The 13472-nt window shown below is 36.9% G+C and overlaps 1 protein-coding gene across 1 annotated transcript; it reads right to left on the reverse strand.

The window, feature by feature from the left end:
* Positions 1-3653: 3653 nt before the first annotated feature.
* Positions 3654-10677, reverse strand: LOC140244766 (muscarinic acetylcholine receptor M2-like). The gene is made up of 3 exons (XM_072324388.1): positions 9490-10677; positions 9175-9306; positions 3654-3758 (listed from the first exon to the last, which is right to left on the reverse strand). Exons 1-3 carry the CDS (start codon positions 10675-10677, stop codon positions 3654-3656), a joined length of 1425 nt encoding a protein of 474 aa, XP_072180489.1.
* Positions 10678-13472: the final 2795 nt, after the last annotated feature.

Raw genomic sequence — 13472 nt, forward strand, 5'->3', positions numbered from 1 at the left:
GGTTAGCTAAAATGCTAGAAGGTTTCAAGAAATGATCTGCGAGTTATTCTCTTCTATTATAGAAGAGAATTAGAAATGTTGCTATGGCGACTGGTATTTTCTGGCCATATCCCATGGTTCTTCCAGTAAGTCTAGAGTACTCCTTGACAATGTGAGACGTCAGCTTCACATAATTGGCACCCCCCCCCCCAAAAAAAAGAAAGAAAATCGAAATGACAGGTTTATCACAAATGTGTTGAGTGTTTACTGTCCATGAACTATAGTTTCATTTGGCGTTTGGATGGATGTCTAAATTGTTTAAAATAGGAAGTATTTGGGAAATTTAGCATTTCACTTGACCCTTTACTCGTGCCCTTAGACCCCATGGCCCATAATTTTTCTCTGGTAATGTACATTTTCCTAACAATAATTTGAGCTATTTTTGAAATTGTGACGGTTTAGCATTTTCTCTTGACCGTTGACCCTATGGCCAAAATCTTTTCCTACAGTATCACTGTGCAGAAATACATGCACGTGCCTTGTATAAGATGATCAAGTTTATGCATTGGCTAATCCCCAAGGCATGAAGAAAAGGTGTAATTTCATCATTGAATAATATAATTTTACATTCTAACCTGGATTTTGACCATTGACCTTTGACCGATGACCCCAAAATGCTTAAAATAATCTTTGTCAGGCAGTTATATGCATATATTGTAGCCTACTAATTTTCATGAAGATACCCGAGCCATATCCGAGTTATTGAGAAAAAGTGCAATTTTAGCATTTTCCCCTCGCCCTTGACCTGTGATCTTCGACTCCATGACCTAAAACGTTCATTAAAGAATCTTTATATGATAATATACAGGGCCAGTGCTATACTTTTTAAACTTGAGGGGCCAAATTATTTAGGTAGGAAACAGGGACCTCTATTCATTTTGAGGATGGGGAAGGGGGAACATTTTGAATGACATTTAATTTTTCCCAAAATCGCTTGCCAAGTTAAGAAAAAAAAAACAAAAAAACCGAACCTTAATCTCGCGATATACAGACTGTGTTCATAGTGCATGGTAGCGCCCAAACATTGTGAGCTTTTACTCCACTTTATTGTGTTACTTCTCGTATACTTAAGGAGCACAACACTTAGCTTTGGAAAATGTGTTCTGACTGCAAGTTTTTCCTGTTTGTGCATGAAACGAAGTTGCTCTATCACCATAAAATATATCTCGATGTTAGAAATTACATAACATTTTGCATGCAAACCGCAAACAAAACTTAAGCAATTGCTGCGTTGATAACAATTTATTTTGCAAATACTAGTAATCGGTCTTCGCCCGAACTCGAAAATGAAATAACGATACCGCGATGATATTTATATGATAATATTTTTCACGTTCTAAATTTCAGCGGAATGATTCCGACTGAAAATACTATCCAGTTATTACTTTCTATCTTAATTCCAGTAATTGAATAATAAGAACTCTGTCTCCTATTATTTTCTAAACAACTCTCTATGGTGTAAATGATCTTTTATATCGTCACTTAACTGTTCATATCGTTGCGTATGTTTAGTTCACGATATATAAATATATTAATATATATATATATATATATATATGAATATATATATATATATATATATATATATATATAAACATAATCTTACATATCTATATGGAGACAGAGAGAAACAGACACACGACAGACTTACAGAGAGAGAGAGAGAGAGAGAGAGGGAGAGAGACTTGTACATCGTTTATGACACGGTGCATCAAGACGACATGAGGGGTATCTAAATGTCAGTTTCTCTTATAGCCTCTATTAGAATAATTGAATTTCTCCTGTTTGTTCAAGATATTATCGATTATTTTCGCTTCCCTTCTCGTTGCCAGCAGAGTTCGGTTGCAAACTGAAGTCTGAACCAGGCCATAAAGGCTGGAGAAAACGTCTTAATGTTGTTTGCAGTTTGTAATTCTAGCGGAAGAGTTTCCTTGCATAGTGTCACTTTTAGTACAGTGCCCCTAAAAATAAGGGAAACAAAATGTTGGAATACTAGTATTTCATTTTCGCAACGTCTGGAGAGGATATACTGTTATCAAAAAAGAGGCAAAACTTCTTCTAGCCAGAAAAAAAGAAAACATGTTGCTATTGCCTTGCACTTATATATGTGTAAATCGATAGCTCTGGAATCGCATGACATCATAGATGAATAGACAGAGGGAAAGCATAATCGTTGGTGACTATTGATTTATATTTTGGAAAGAGGTTTTGGAAATTTCGGTATGAATGCACATTCAATAGCAACTTAATACATGGTCGCACAATAAACTAAATTGACCGTGCACACGGGCGGAGGTTTCTCGTGATTTTAAGGAGAGGCAAAACTAATGATTTATCATTTGTAGGCGAAGTTGGAATCATTTTGGGTTGAAATAACACTGGAAACTCACAATACGATTCTTCGTCACTCTGTATACCATACTTTACAAGCGATTTTTTTTTTTCATATCAAGTAATGTAAATTTGGAATAACTTCGACAAGCTGGCTAAATATTTGGTCTGAAGGTGGTAATTGCAAAATTTTAAAATGTTTGATGAAATATTACAACTTTTACGGTGTACCTAGATTCTCATCATTCTACAGTCGTACGACTTTGTCAATGATTACTACTTTACGTTGTACTTTCATTATCAAATTTTGCTTTGCTTTTATGATACTCCTAAACTTTTCGTTGACGAAAATGATAAAACAGTATTTTAAAATTTTCCTGTTAAAGTCTCTTGTATTTTGAGTAAATTTTGGCTTTTAATTATAGAAAGCAAAAATCGCCAGTTCAGGGCATCATCTTAATGGTCCTTAAAATGGCCAAACAAATCAACACTTTCTAACAAATACATATCATCAAATCGATTAGCGTGACAATGTGATTCTAGTTCGTAAACGTGTTGTGAAAACTGCAGAAACCCAATTTCTGTGCTAATCCTATAACCCCATGAACCCAGAAAGCAAAAGCCACTGGAAACGCAAATGTCTGTATATAGCAATAGAAGTTATAAACTATGGTGATATACAATACTGACAACTTATGACTTTGTTTGCTTGCTTGCTTGTGTCAAGATAATTGTGGCTTAAACGTAAATCATGCTGATCAGCATCTATAGATGCCGTTTGTGTGTCAGGATGATAAATTAGTGTATGAGCTCACCGACACCTCATGGGCTTTTTCGAGGATCTAGAAGAGTACCTCACCTTCATTAATAACCAACATTTCTTAACCAACACTTCATAGAGAAGTGTTGGTTAAGAAAAAAATAAAAAAAGAAACGCTTTCAGTTGCAAATTCAGTCACCGCATTTTGGCATCAAACCGCTAAATGACATCACGCCCTCCTTGTATTTAGCCGCGGTGATGAATGGCACATGCATGATGACATTTAGCGGGTTTTCCGTTGCTTCAGTGTGCTTTATCTAACTCGACATCTAATACTGATCGTGAACGTGAAGTGCAGCTTTTCTCACTACAATCAAAATCCTTTGCCAAACGAAGTGAAAATGCATGGCGGATGGTGATTACTGAGAAGATGCTATATCGCTGATGTTTGTGATAAAGTCGTGATGGGGAATTACCACCCGCACTTGTCAAGATCCGCATCGCGTGTATGTCAGTAATCTCTTCATCCCCTAAAGAAGCCCACGATGACGCGGCGAAAGGTGCGGTTTGCAGCAGCGTAGCAAAGTGGATTCAGCAGGCTGTTGATGTACACCCAGAAGAAACTCACCTACAAGTTAGTATTTAAAACAAGAAAGAGAGAGAGAGAGAGGGGGGGGGGGGTGGGGGGAGAGAATGGAGGGGTAGGGAATAGGCAGAGAGGGGTAAATGCGAAAATCCGGTTTAGAATCTGCGAACGTCGTTCTACAGTCGTTAAACAAAAGCAGAAAAAAAAAACCTTTACGAAAAGAAAATTGAAAAACTAAGATTATTCGTATATTAGAATATAGAATATGTATATATATATATAATATTATATAAATATATACATATATATATATATAATATCATATATATATATATATATACATATATAATGTATATTGAATATATACAATATTTATATATTAAGGAATTAGTAAATAAGAGGAATATATATATATATAATATTATATAAATATATACATATATATATAATATTATATATATATACATATATAATGTATATTGAATATATACAATATTTATATATTAAGGAATTAGTAAATAAGAGGAAAAAAAAGAAAATTAAGCCCTACAATACGTTTTTTTTTTTTTTTTGGTCTAATTTGATAAAATGTTCATTTGAATTCGTCAACAGTCATTTATGTTCAAACAATTCTCCTGAATTGTCTTTTCCCTTGGTTCAAATTTCATATTGCTAACTTTTCAATTTGGGGTAAAAGATAATTATTTTATTATAATATCATTCAAATTAGTGACAGAGTATTTTTGTCGCGGCACATTAAACATCCATTAAATCCCCCACCATCATTAAGTCGATTTTAGAGCATAGTAAAGTCCTGAAAACAGGTTTCAGTTTCATTTTTTTTTTCAAGAATACAAGTTCGTATTTCGAGCAATCCATACCCCTCAGCACCTCGAAAATATTGTCATGTTTTCTGCAACCTGCATTTTGTTCTATCCTCATTCTGTTTTGTTCAATGATCAACATTTTCAGAAATCATTATTATTCTTAGTATTATGATTTCATATGAGTATCAACAATCATGAGAGTATTATAAGTCAGTCCCACTTCAATTTAATGTACATTTTACAGACCTATCATTCACTTAATATACACTTCGTAAATCTAGGGTGGGTGTGCACAGTTATGCACCCGTATCTTATGGGTAATACCATAAATAAGGTACCCAACATGTGACATGCTTATTTTGACAATAAAATCAGAAAAGTAGCTTTTTGTCGAACAAAGGTTTAAAGAAACATTTATATTTAGTAAGTCCCTTCAAATGTGAGTGAAAAGGAACATTCTGAACTAAAATCTAAGTAAGTCAGCATACAAAATAGCAGTATGGGGTAAAAACATGGTTCCTCGTGTAAGCGGGACACCGTCCATGTTGTCCGCTTACAAGAAGAACCTTCCTTTTGACGTCTCAATACCTATTTTACACTATTTTTTATGTTTGATTGTTGTTGTTTTTTCAATATAAATGGTCATCTAAAATAAAAATTCAACTATACTATTCAAAGAATCACACAACCCCAGTTTTTAGCCAGGAAAAAGATTCACCAAGGTTTCTCGTGTAAGCGGGACACCAAATATCAATTCTGTATTGGTCTGTCTTTCAAACTAACACTGACAATACAGTGTTTGATACTAATACAAAGAGACCACAGTTACATTGTGAAATACACGAATGAGGTACAATTATTATTGTAATGAGATCCAGAAAATGACCTATCAATCTACCCCGAAGCATTATTTCGCGGGACACCAAAGCCATCTGTGAAAATCACAATTGGTCATATTTTTCATATTTGTTGTTTCTTCATCCAATTTTCTCTCAAAATCTTTAAAACTATGTGAGTGTCACTCGCAAAATAACTGCAAACAGTCCAATATTGGTGCTTGACATGGATTCCACCCTCAGAAGTTAAGATTCCTCGTGCAAGCAATTTCCGGACATCAAATCTTAGACGACAAAGTTGCACGAGAAACTTCATTCTTGAGATTCACTTGTGCACAAAAGAAAAAAAAAATCCATCATTACTTTCCAATGCATGAATTTTGTTTACAGTATTCAAAATTTGCTTGTCTTCTAACATCTTCGAATTTTAAAGTGAAACGTAAAAATCAAAATATATTTTTAATCCATCAATAAGCTGCAAATCTACTAAACTGGTATTAAAATAGAAATGTCACAAAATTTTTCCCAAAAGTCTTGATTTTATATTTTGTAAAAAAAAAAAGTTTCCGTTACTTTGCAGTAGCAAATTTTGTTTGCCTTCAGAAAGGAAGATACTTGCCTGAATAACAGTCCGTAAAATAACTGTAGGGTTTGTACTTTGTAAGCAATGACATGATGAAACTAATAGAAGGGTCATTTAACCAGTATGACCCCCTTTTTTAATGGAATTACCCATGTCCACACATACACATACTTATACATGTATATCTACATATTTATAAACAGAGTGCTCTCTTCCGTTACCTGCAGGCATCCGTAGACATCTTTGTTGGTATGTCAGGGAGTGGTTGAACCATTAGCTGTTCTTGCTATTAATAGTGTTAACGAAATTTAATATTTAAAAGCGAGGCATGTTCACCTTTCAACGTCTTTGAATGATAGAATACTCGCAAAAGGGTAACCAGGGTGTTTTTGAATGATGTTTCCACGCATTTTTAACTTGAATCCTGACATTTCCGATGGGAAAATGGTAGTGTTACATGACCATAGTATTAGAATTAATGCCTTTGTAGATTTTCTTTACAGTCGGTGTTCATTCGAATTCTTCCCAAGTTGGATGAAATGTTTAGTAACTTTTCTCCCCTTTTTTACCTTCTTGTAGGCTATGTAGCCCAACTATCTAAACTCTTAAGAATATCAAATACGATTTAAAAACTGTTTTGATAGACAGATAATGATACATTACTACTGTCTAGATTACATACAAATTTTCAGTGAACTTTGTATATCAGATGTCGCTAATCCCGCTGGGCATGTTATCCTAGCAAGAAACCCCGACTCAATCTTCCTAGAGCTCTTGGAGTACAAGCAAAGAATGCCCAATATCGTATGAACTTCATTTCTCATATCTATACCAGCATTTTGCTTTTGCACAAAAACTACTTCATGTTTTCCGCTTCTTTATTCAAATCTATTGTTTTGATATGTCCGGTCGAAATACCAGTTGAAAGATACGCATTTTAGTGTCTCGTCGATTCTTCTTCAGCAATTCTTGTATGTCATACAAATTTACTCTGTACGTGTGAGCTCAGCTTTCAAATTCTTACTTTGTGTCATGAACTTACTTCTTTCCAATATTTTGTAAATCAATATCCAATGCATGTCCGAAAATATGATATTGGGAACCATTTTCATAAATTTTCCCGGCCAATTTCGCACTTTTGTCAGTCTAATTCTTAATTGCTGCATTCAATTTAGCAAAATTTAGCGTAGATGACATGTTCGGTATTTCAATTTTATGATCTCTTCATTCAAATTCCTTTTTGGAGCATTCAAATTACTTTTAGCCTCATTCTAATTGACACTTTTTCAACTGAAATTCGTAAAGCAAGCACCATTTCGTTATTCGTTCATTCAATTTAGAATGATATAGTCACGTGATCCCGGACATGCTGCACTCGTTCATTCGAATTCATTTTTGGGCATCCAATTTAACATCCTTTGCAGTCAATTTAGCACGCATGTTTATGCTTTGGTTCTTTCTTTATTTTTTTTCCACCATAGTTATCGTTTTGCAAGCGTCATTACATTTCAAATTTTCGTGTTCATTTTAGAGATTTTGACAACAGTTTTTTTTTTCTCTCTCTCTTCAATGCTTATTGAGTCTTCCAGTCCGAATGTGGCCACAACTTCTCTGGCCGTTGAGCGCTTTATTCCGAGTGTGTCGGCCAGTTCTAGGAAGTCAAGGTTATGATCATCAATTGTTCCTTTAATTCTTTTTCCGTCTTCTTGAGAAATATCTAACTTGTGCTGTTGTGACTGTAAGAAGATGGAAATTAATCTGTAGTATTGGTACATGTAGGCCTAAAATGACATGTATGAAAGAAAAGGGGCGTTACAGAGCAACAAACTCGAGTTATATAGGGTCAAAAATATGATACTTTTACTAGTTAACAGTGCGTGGATGAAACAGAAAGTCACATAGAAATACGCGTTTAAATGTTCTCACCTTTAAAAAAAAAAAAAAGAAGAAATAATATGACGTTAATTTGAATGAACATGTTTGGAATTTGACTGCCCATAGGCGAAATTGAATGAATGAAATACCCTTTTCGGGCAGTGCTGGCGAATTTGAATGACTGAAGAGCACGTGCCAATCTAAATGCCCGTTTTACGAATTCGAAAGGCACATGTGCAAATTTCATTGATAGAAATGCAAAATTGAACAAACAACTTGCAATTTTGAATGACAGAATGTGCAGTGACGAGGATTTTCGCTAAATTGAATGAACATTCTATCAAATGGACTGACAAAAGTGAATTGGCCGGGAAAGCCTATATTATTACTATTATTATTATTATCATTATTATTATTATCACCATCATTATCAGCTTTTTAACATGTCGTACTTTTATCGTTTGATCGACTTGGTAAAGGTAGACGTTATGATAATCTAAGATTTTTTCTACTCAGTAAGAACATACATACAATATTCATACAAAAAATGCCCTTGGATGAAATGTTTATGTGCGTGTTGTTGTTTATGCTGTTGATTTTCTTTCTTGCCTGCCGGTTGACTTGAGTTGAATTCCTATCATCATCTGAGCGAAAATGTAAATACATGTACTATATGGTCCCTTAACGCTTGTAACATTGTAATGAATATACAGATAGGAATGGTGAAATATTCCATGGGGCAAAAAGGTCGTTTTTGGTAGGTTAGATTAGTAATGGACTAAAAGTAAAAATCATCATTTCTTACTTTACTGTGAAGACAACTTCTTTCTGGCTCTATCAACAAAACTTTGCCAGATTTGTATTCAACCTCCTATTATTTATGGTCACACTTCGTGGTAAGATAGTATAGAGTAGTATAATTGATTTGAAATAAGTCTATCAAAGAAAGAAAAAAAAAAGAAAAAATCTAATTCAGACAAAAAAAGAATTAGACTGGCTAAAATCATAAAGGCATAAATAAAATGATGATCTACAATATTGACAACAATGCCTTTTTGTCCTTCATTTCATTTTGAACAAATGGTATTTTGGATGAATATTTCCCACCCTGTCACAGACAATACAAGGCATGCAGTTTGTGTTTTGCTGAGCGTTTTCCTAAAATTTGATACTACAGTAATAGCGTTTAAAGAGGAAATAAGACAGAGAGTTATCTTCTTACCTCACTCGGGTTCTCTCCCAAATGCCTTCTTTCGCTTTTAAAAGATAATACTACTATAACTCTAGATTGCTGTGGCAGACTCAGGAATTATGTATACAGGGTGCGTTAGACTTACGGAGTAAGCGCTCTCAAGAGAGCAGTTCTGCCCGCATATGTTGACGACGAAGACGAGAACAGCCCAGGGCGACCAGGAGAACACAAGCGCCATCACCACAAACGTCAGAGTGCGGAATGCCTTCGAGTTCTCCTCGGTGTGCTTTGATGACAACATTCGCTGCTTGCGGACATAGTTCCCCTTTTCCTTCCCGTCCGCAACTCTCGGGTGGTACTGCGGAGGCTTTACACCTGTCGATCCCTCTCTTCTGTCTGAGGAGATGTCATTGACTAAACGATGTTCTACGCCTTCACATCCCTCTCTCACCTCGAGGACTTCGTTTCTCTTGGCTCCAGGCGTTGAGGTAGATACAGCATCGTTCTTGGTCGTCGCTTCTTCTGGGAGGCCATCAGTATTCTTCCCTGATACACAGTGACGTTCTGATGCTTGCACTCCCCTGTCATATTTCGCTTGGGTTACATAATCAGGTCCATTTGCAACAGCTGTGATGGATATTTCTGCGGAGGCTGCCGCCGGATGATGTTGGTCCGCGTTGAATTCAGAATCAAAACTTTCTTTGATATTTCGATTGTACGTTTTATCCTCGATGTCCCCTTCCGTTGCATTCTCTCCGCTCGGACTCTGTTGACTGTTCCTCTCAGCTCCGAGACGATTCCGTTGCATGTCGTCTGTATCTGACGAAATGAAAGTGGGATTAGTTACGTCGAAGAGGAGAGTCTTGTTGTTGTGCAGAGCAGCACTGATATCCGCCTCCGTGTGATACGGATCGTCATGACGCCTAAATGTACTGTCCTGGATTGACTGGAGATCATTTCCGCGCTTACGGATGATGTTGTAAATCCTGATGCAGAAGGAAATGAGAATGATGAGGGGGATGATATAAAGAAGGAAAGGCGTTACAACGTTGTAAGGGAATTCACGTCTCTTGCCAGTGTAGCAGTGAACATTGCGTCCGTGTTTCCTGTAGAGAACAAACCAGGACCAGAGGGGTATAGGGGCAACGTAGGTCGGTATGAGCATGGTTACCGCACGGGCCAGTGTCTTCTTTCGCAGGTGTGCTAGAGGGTTAGACAGAGAGCGATAGCGGTCGATGGCAATGACAAGCACAGACAAGACAGAGATGTGAACGAACACGTGATCGATGATGGAGAAGGCGAGACACGCCTCTGGACCAAAGGGCCAACCACCGCTGAAAAACTCGATGGAGTAGATGGGCATGGTGACACAGCCAACCACGAGATCGGCACACGCCATGCTGCAGACGAAGAAGTTGAAGTACGTGCGAAGGTGACGCGACTTCAGAAATGCGATGAGGATGAGGGAATTCGCCATCACCGTCGGGACAGTCAGAAGAGTCATAGCGGCCCCAAGAACAATGTTTAGTGGCGATACTCGCCTTCGCACCTCACCGTCAACAATCTCTCTTTCCTTGTTCACTTCAGTCGACAAAAACATTTCTTCGACATAATAGAATGTTGTATTGTAGTCCCAGTTAGAAGTCATCTTTCCTTTTTTTTTTTTTTTTTTGCTTGCATTCGAGAGAAAAAAAAAGAAATAAAGGCAGAAAATGTGATTTTCTTCTTTTGGGATCTTACAACGGAAAACAACAAGTCCTGACTCACGTATAACTGCTAATAGTAAAGATCAGGAGGAGAAAGTCCTTCTTACAGAAGGCATAGTTGGATAGACGTTGGATTGACGATATTAGATGTCACCTACGTGAAAGCATTTGCTCACGAAATTATTGCAGAAGTTGTCGTTGAAATTATCCAACACCAAGACGATAAATTTTAGCGCCGCCTCTCATACGTAGCTCAGCATGGGATGCAGCGTTTTATTTCCTGCGCCTTTATAGTTTAGTGTGCTGGATGCTCATTGGGTGTTGGACTTCAGAGCAACGTGGACAGCCCCCTGGCAACAAGTAGGTATTATGGGATGTGAGAAAATGTATCAAGATTTTCGAGTAGAGTAAGTAGGATTTAACGGCCAATATTCTCAACATGACGTATATGGATGGGTATATCCTTTGAAAGGTAAACAAGTTAGAGAAAAGAGTGGTTAAACGAAATTGATATTTTAAACTAATAGAGACAGTTTAGGGATCGTGTCATGATGATTTGCTTGGTTTTGCTTTTTAGGATTTCTCAGTAAATGATAATGTAGGAAAATGCAACCTATCAGGTTGGATCACACTCGTGTTTGTCGATCGCGACGTGATGTACCAACATGAGCGTGTAATTAAATTGAGATCACACTGGAGTATAAAGACTGCTCGTTCGTGTACCAGATCAGACAAACTTTGAACCTGCGTAGGAGACGAAAACGCACGATCACTCAGAAAAAAGCGGCACTCAGTGTCACTAATCACCATCTACTTAACCATTACTTTAATATCATTGCCACAGATTTCTTCTACAGTAAAATGTTGACATGTTCTTTGTATTTCATGGTACAGTATTTTAGGTCAGGGTGTACCTTCGATGACATCCCTTCCCCCCCCCCCCCCTCCCCCCAACCCCGTAATGGTTGTGAGCAAATTTGACAAATCTCAATCGTGCTTGCTGCTCGCTGCTACACGAGACTTCTATCGACGTAGTTGGTATCAATTATGATTAGCGGTATAATAAATTTTACAATTGTATTCAGCGATTCTTGTCATACCATTCCATTCACGCACACCTCAGAACGTTACGTAAGTGTGCATGTTCACGAGATTCCTGTGATCAGCTAGCATCTTCATGTACTGAGCAAATCAAACTCATTCTCATCGAAGTCAAAAGTCAACAGTCAATATATTGTATATCGATGCTTGTCAACGATGCAGGAGACAAAACAGCACGACATTCAATCCCAGTAACATTATTTTGAATCATTACTCTTACGTATACTGGTCTCATCGACTGGCTATATACTGTGGTCTATATGGGAAGCGACTTCGTCAAAATATTACCTTGTCTCAAACCTTGACACGTTGCGGGAAGATTTTTTATGATTAAAATGCTAACACTTTTTTTATAGTGTGTAATCAGTTACATCCCAGTACTGGTAATATCATCTTAGCATTCCTATAAACACACACACACACACACACACACACACACACACACACACACACACACACACACAAACATCTACATAACATTCCCAAAAGGCTGATTCGATAAGTCAATGAGAAAACGGGTGTACACAATCAAGAATGTTGATTTCCATTCAAGGCAAAATAATCAAATCACAACACTCGCTGTGGGCAGAGAAAGAGCGCCAAAACAATTGTGATGCAATGAGCCTTGCATGTTGGAAATTGAAACTCGTTTGATTTTCACTGCACGGAAAACAATTTTCATATCCTTTTTCAACACGTGTTATTTCCAGTAATTATAAACTTCTTCGTATGTCTACTGTTGTCAGTACCGACTGGAACTTATATAAAATTCATATACATTTTTACATTTCATACACGCACGCACACACGCACACACACACATGTATATATGTATATATATATATATATATATATATATATATATATATATATATACATACGCATTGTAATAATTATCAAACTGCGAAACCACTGAGGGCAGAAACACAGAACAAAATGCATCTCATAATACTCTCATTAAAACTCTAATACATACAAACACAAATACGAAACAAGACTTAAAAGACGCTTTGGCACTTAAAACATCATCACCACTATCAATTTACTATTTCAGTTTTATCATCAAGTATCTTGCTATATCCCCTGAAGAGTACTACTTTTGAAAGGACAATGATAAGTATATTATGAAGATAGGCCTAAACATTTTAGCACCGTTTATCTTCGTGATAGTAAATCGGAGCATGACGTTGGCAATGTAAGTCCATTGAAAAGCTATCAGGGATTCATGTTTGTCATGTTTTTTTAAACTGATTTCATCCTTTCATCTTTGGCTCTTCGTGGAGGGAACCAGTCCATGGATGCGTCGTTGCTACGCCAAACGCGCACATACAAACTGCGCGGTTACCATCACTGTGGCAACAACTACCACCAGTTTAGACGCATTCCATCACAAGCAGGTTAGTTTTGAAATCCGTCCGACCAGGAGCAGACGTATACCCTTGTGTGTATGTTCTGCTTCAGAAACGGATTTTTAATCTAACATCACATCGCATCCTGGTCGCTGATGAAGAATGCGATGACTAACCTGTTTGGTGTCTTGTTTCAAAAACATGCGCTTTCCTCGCCAGGATAAAGCGTTTTAATGCCATTTTAGGTTTTAATCTCATTCACTTCTGTTCGTTATTGATCAGTGACT

The sequence above is a fragment of the Diadema setosum genome, chromosome 2, assembly GCF_964275005.1.
Source record: "Diadema setosum chromosome 2, eeDiaSeto1, whole genome shotgun sequence".
In the NCBI taxonomy this organism is placed as follows: Eukaryota; Metazoa; Echinodermata; class Echinoidea; order Diadematoida; family Diadematidae; genus Diadema; species Diadema setosum.

Excerpts from the sequence above, each read along its gene's own strand:
- LOC140244766 (XM_072324388.1), bottom strand. The coding sequence starts at position 10,677 with ATGACTTCTAACTGGGACTACAATACAACATTCTATTATGTCGAAGAA. Across the intron at positions 9,307-9,489 it reads CTGGAGCCAAGAGAAACGAA|GAGAACTCGAAGGCATTCCG; the intron begins GTCCTCGAGGTG and ends AAGCACACCGAG. Across the intron at positions 3,759-9,174 it reads CTCTTGAGAGCGCTTACTCC|GTGAGTTTCTTCTGGGTGTA; the intron begins GTAAGTCTAACG and ends ACTAACTTGTAG.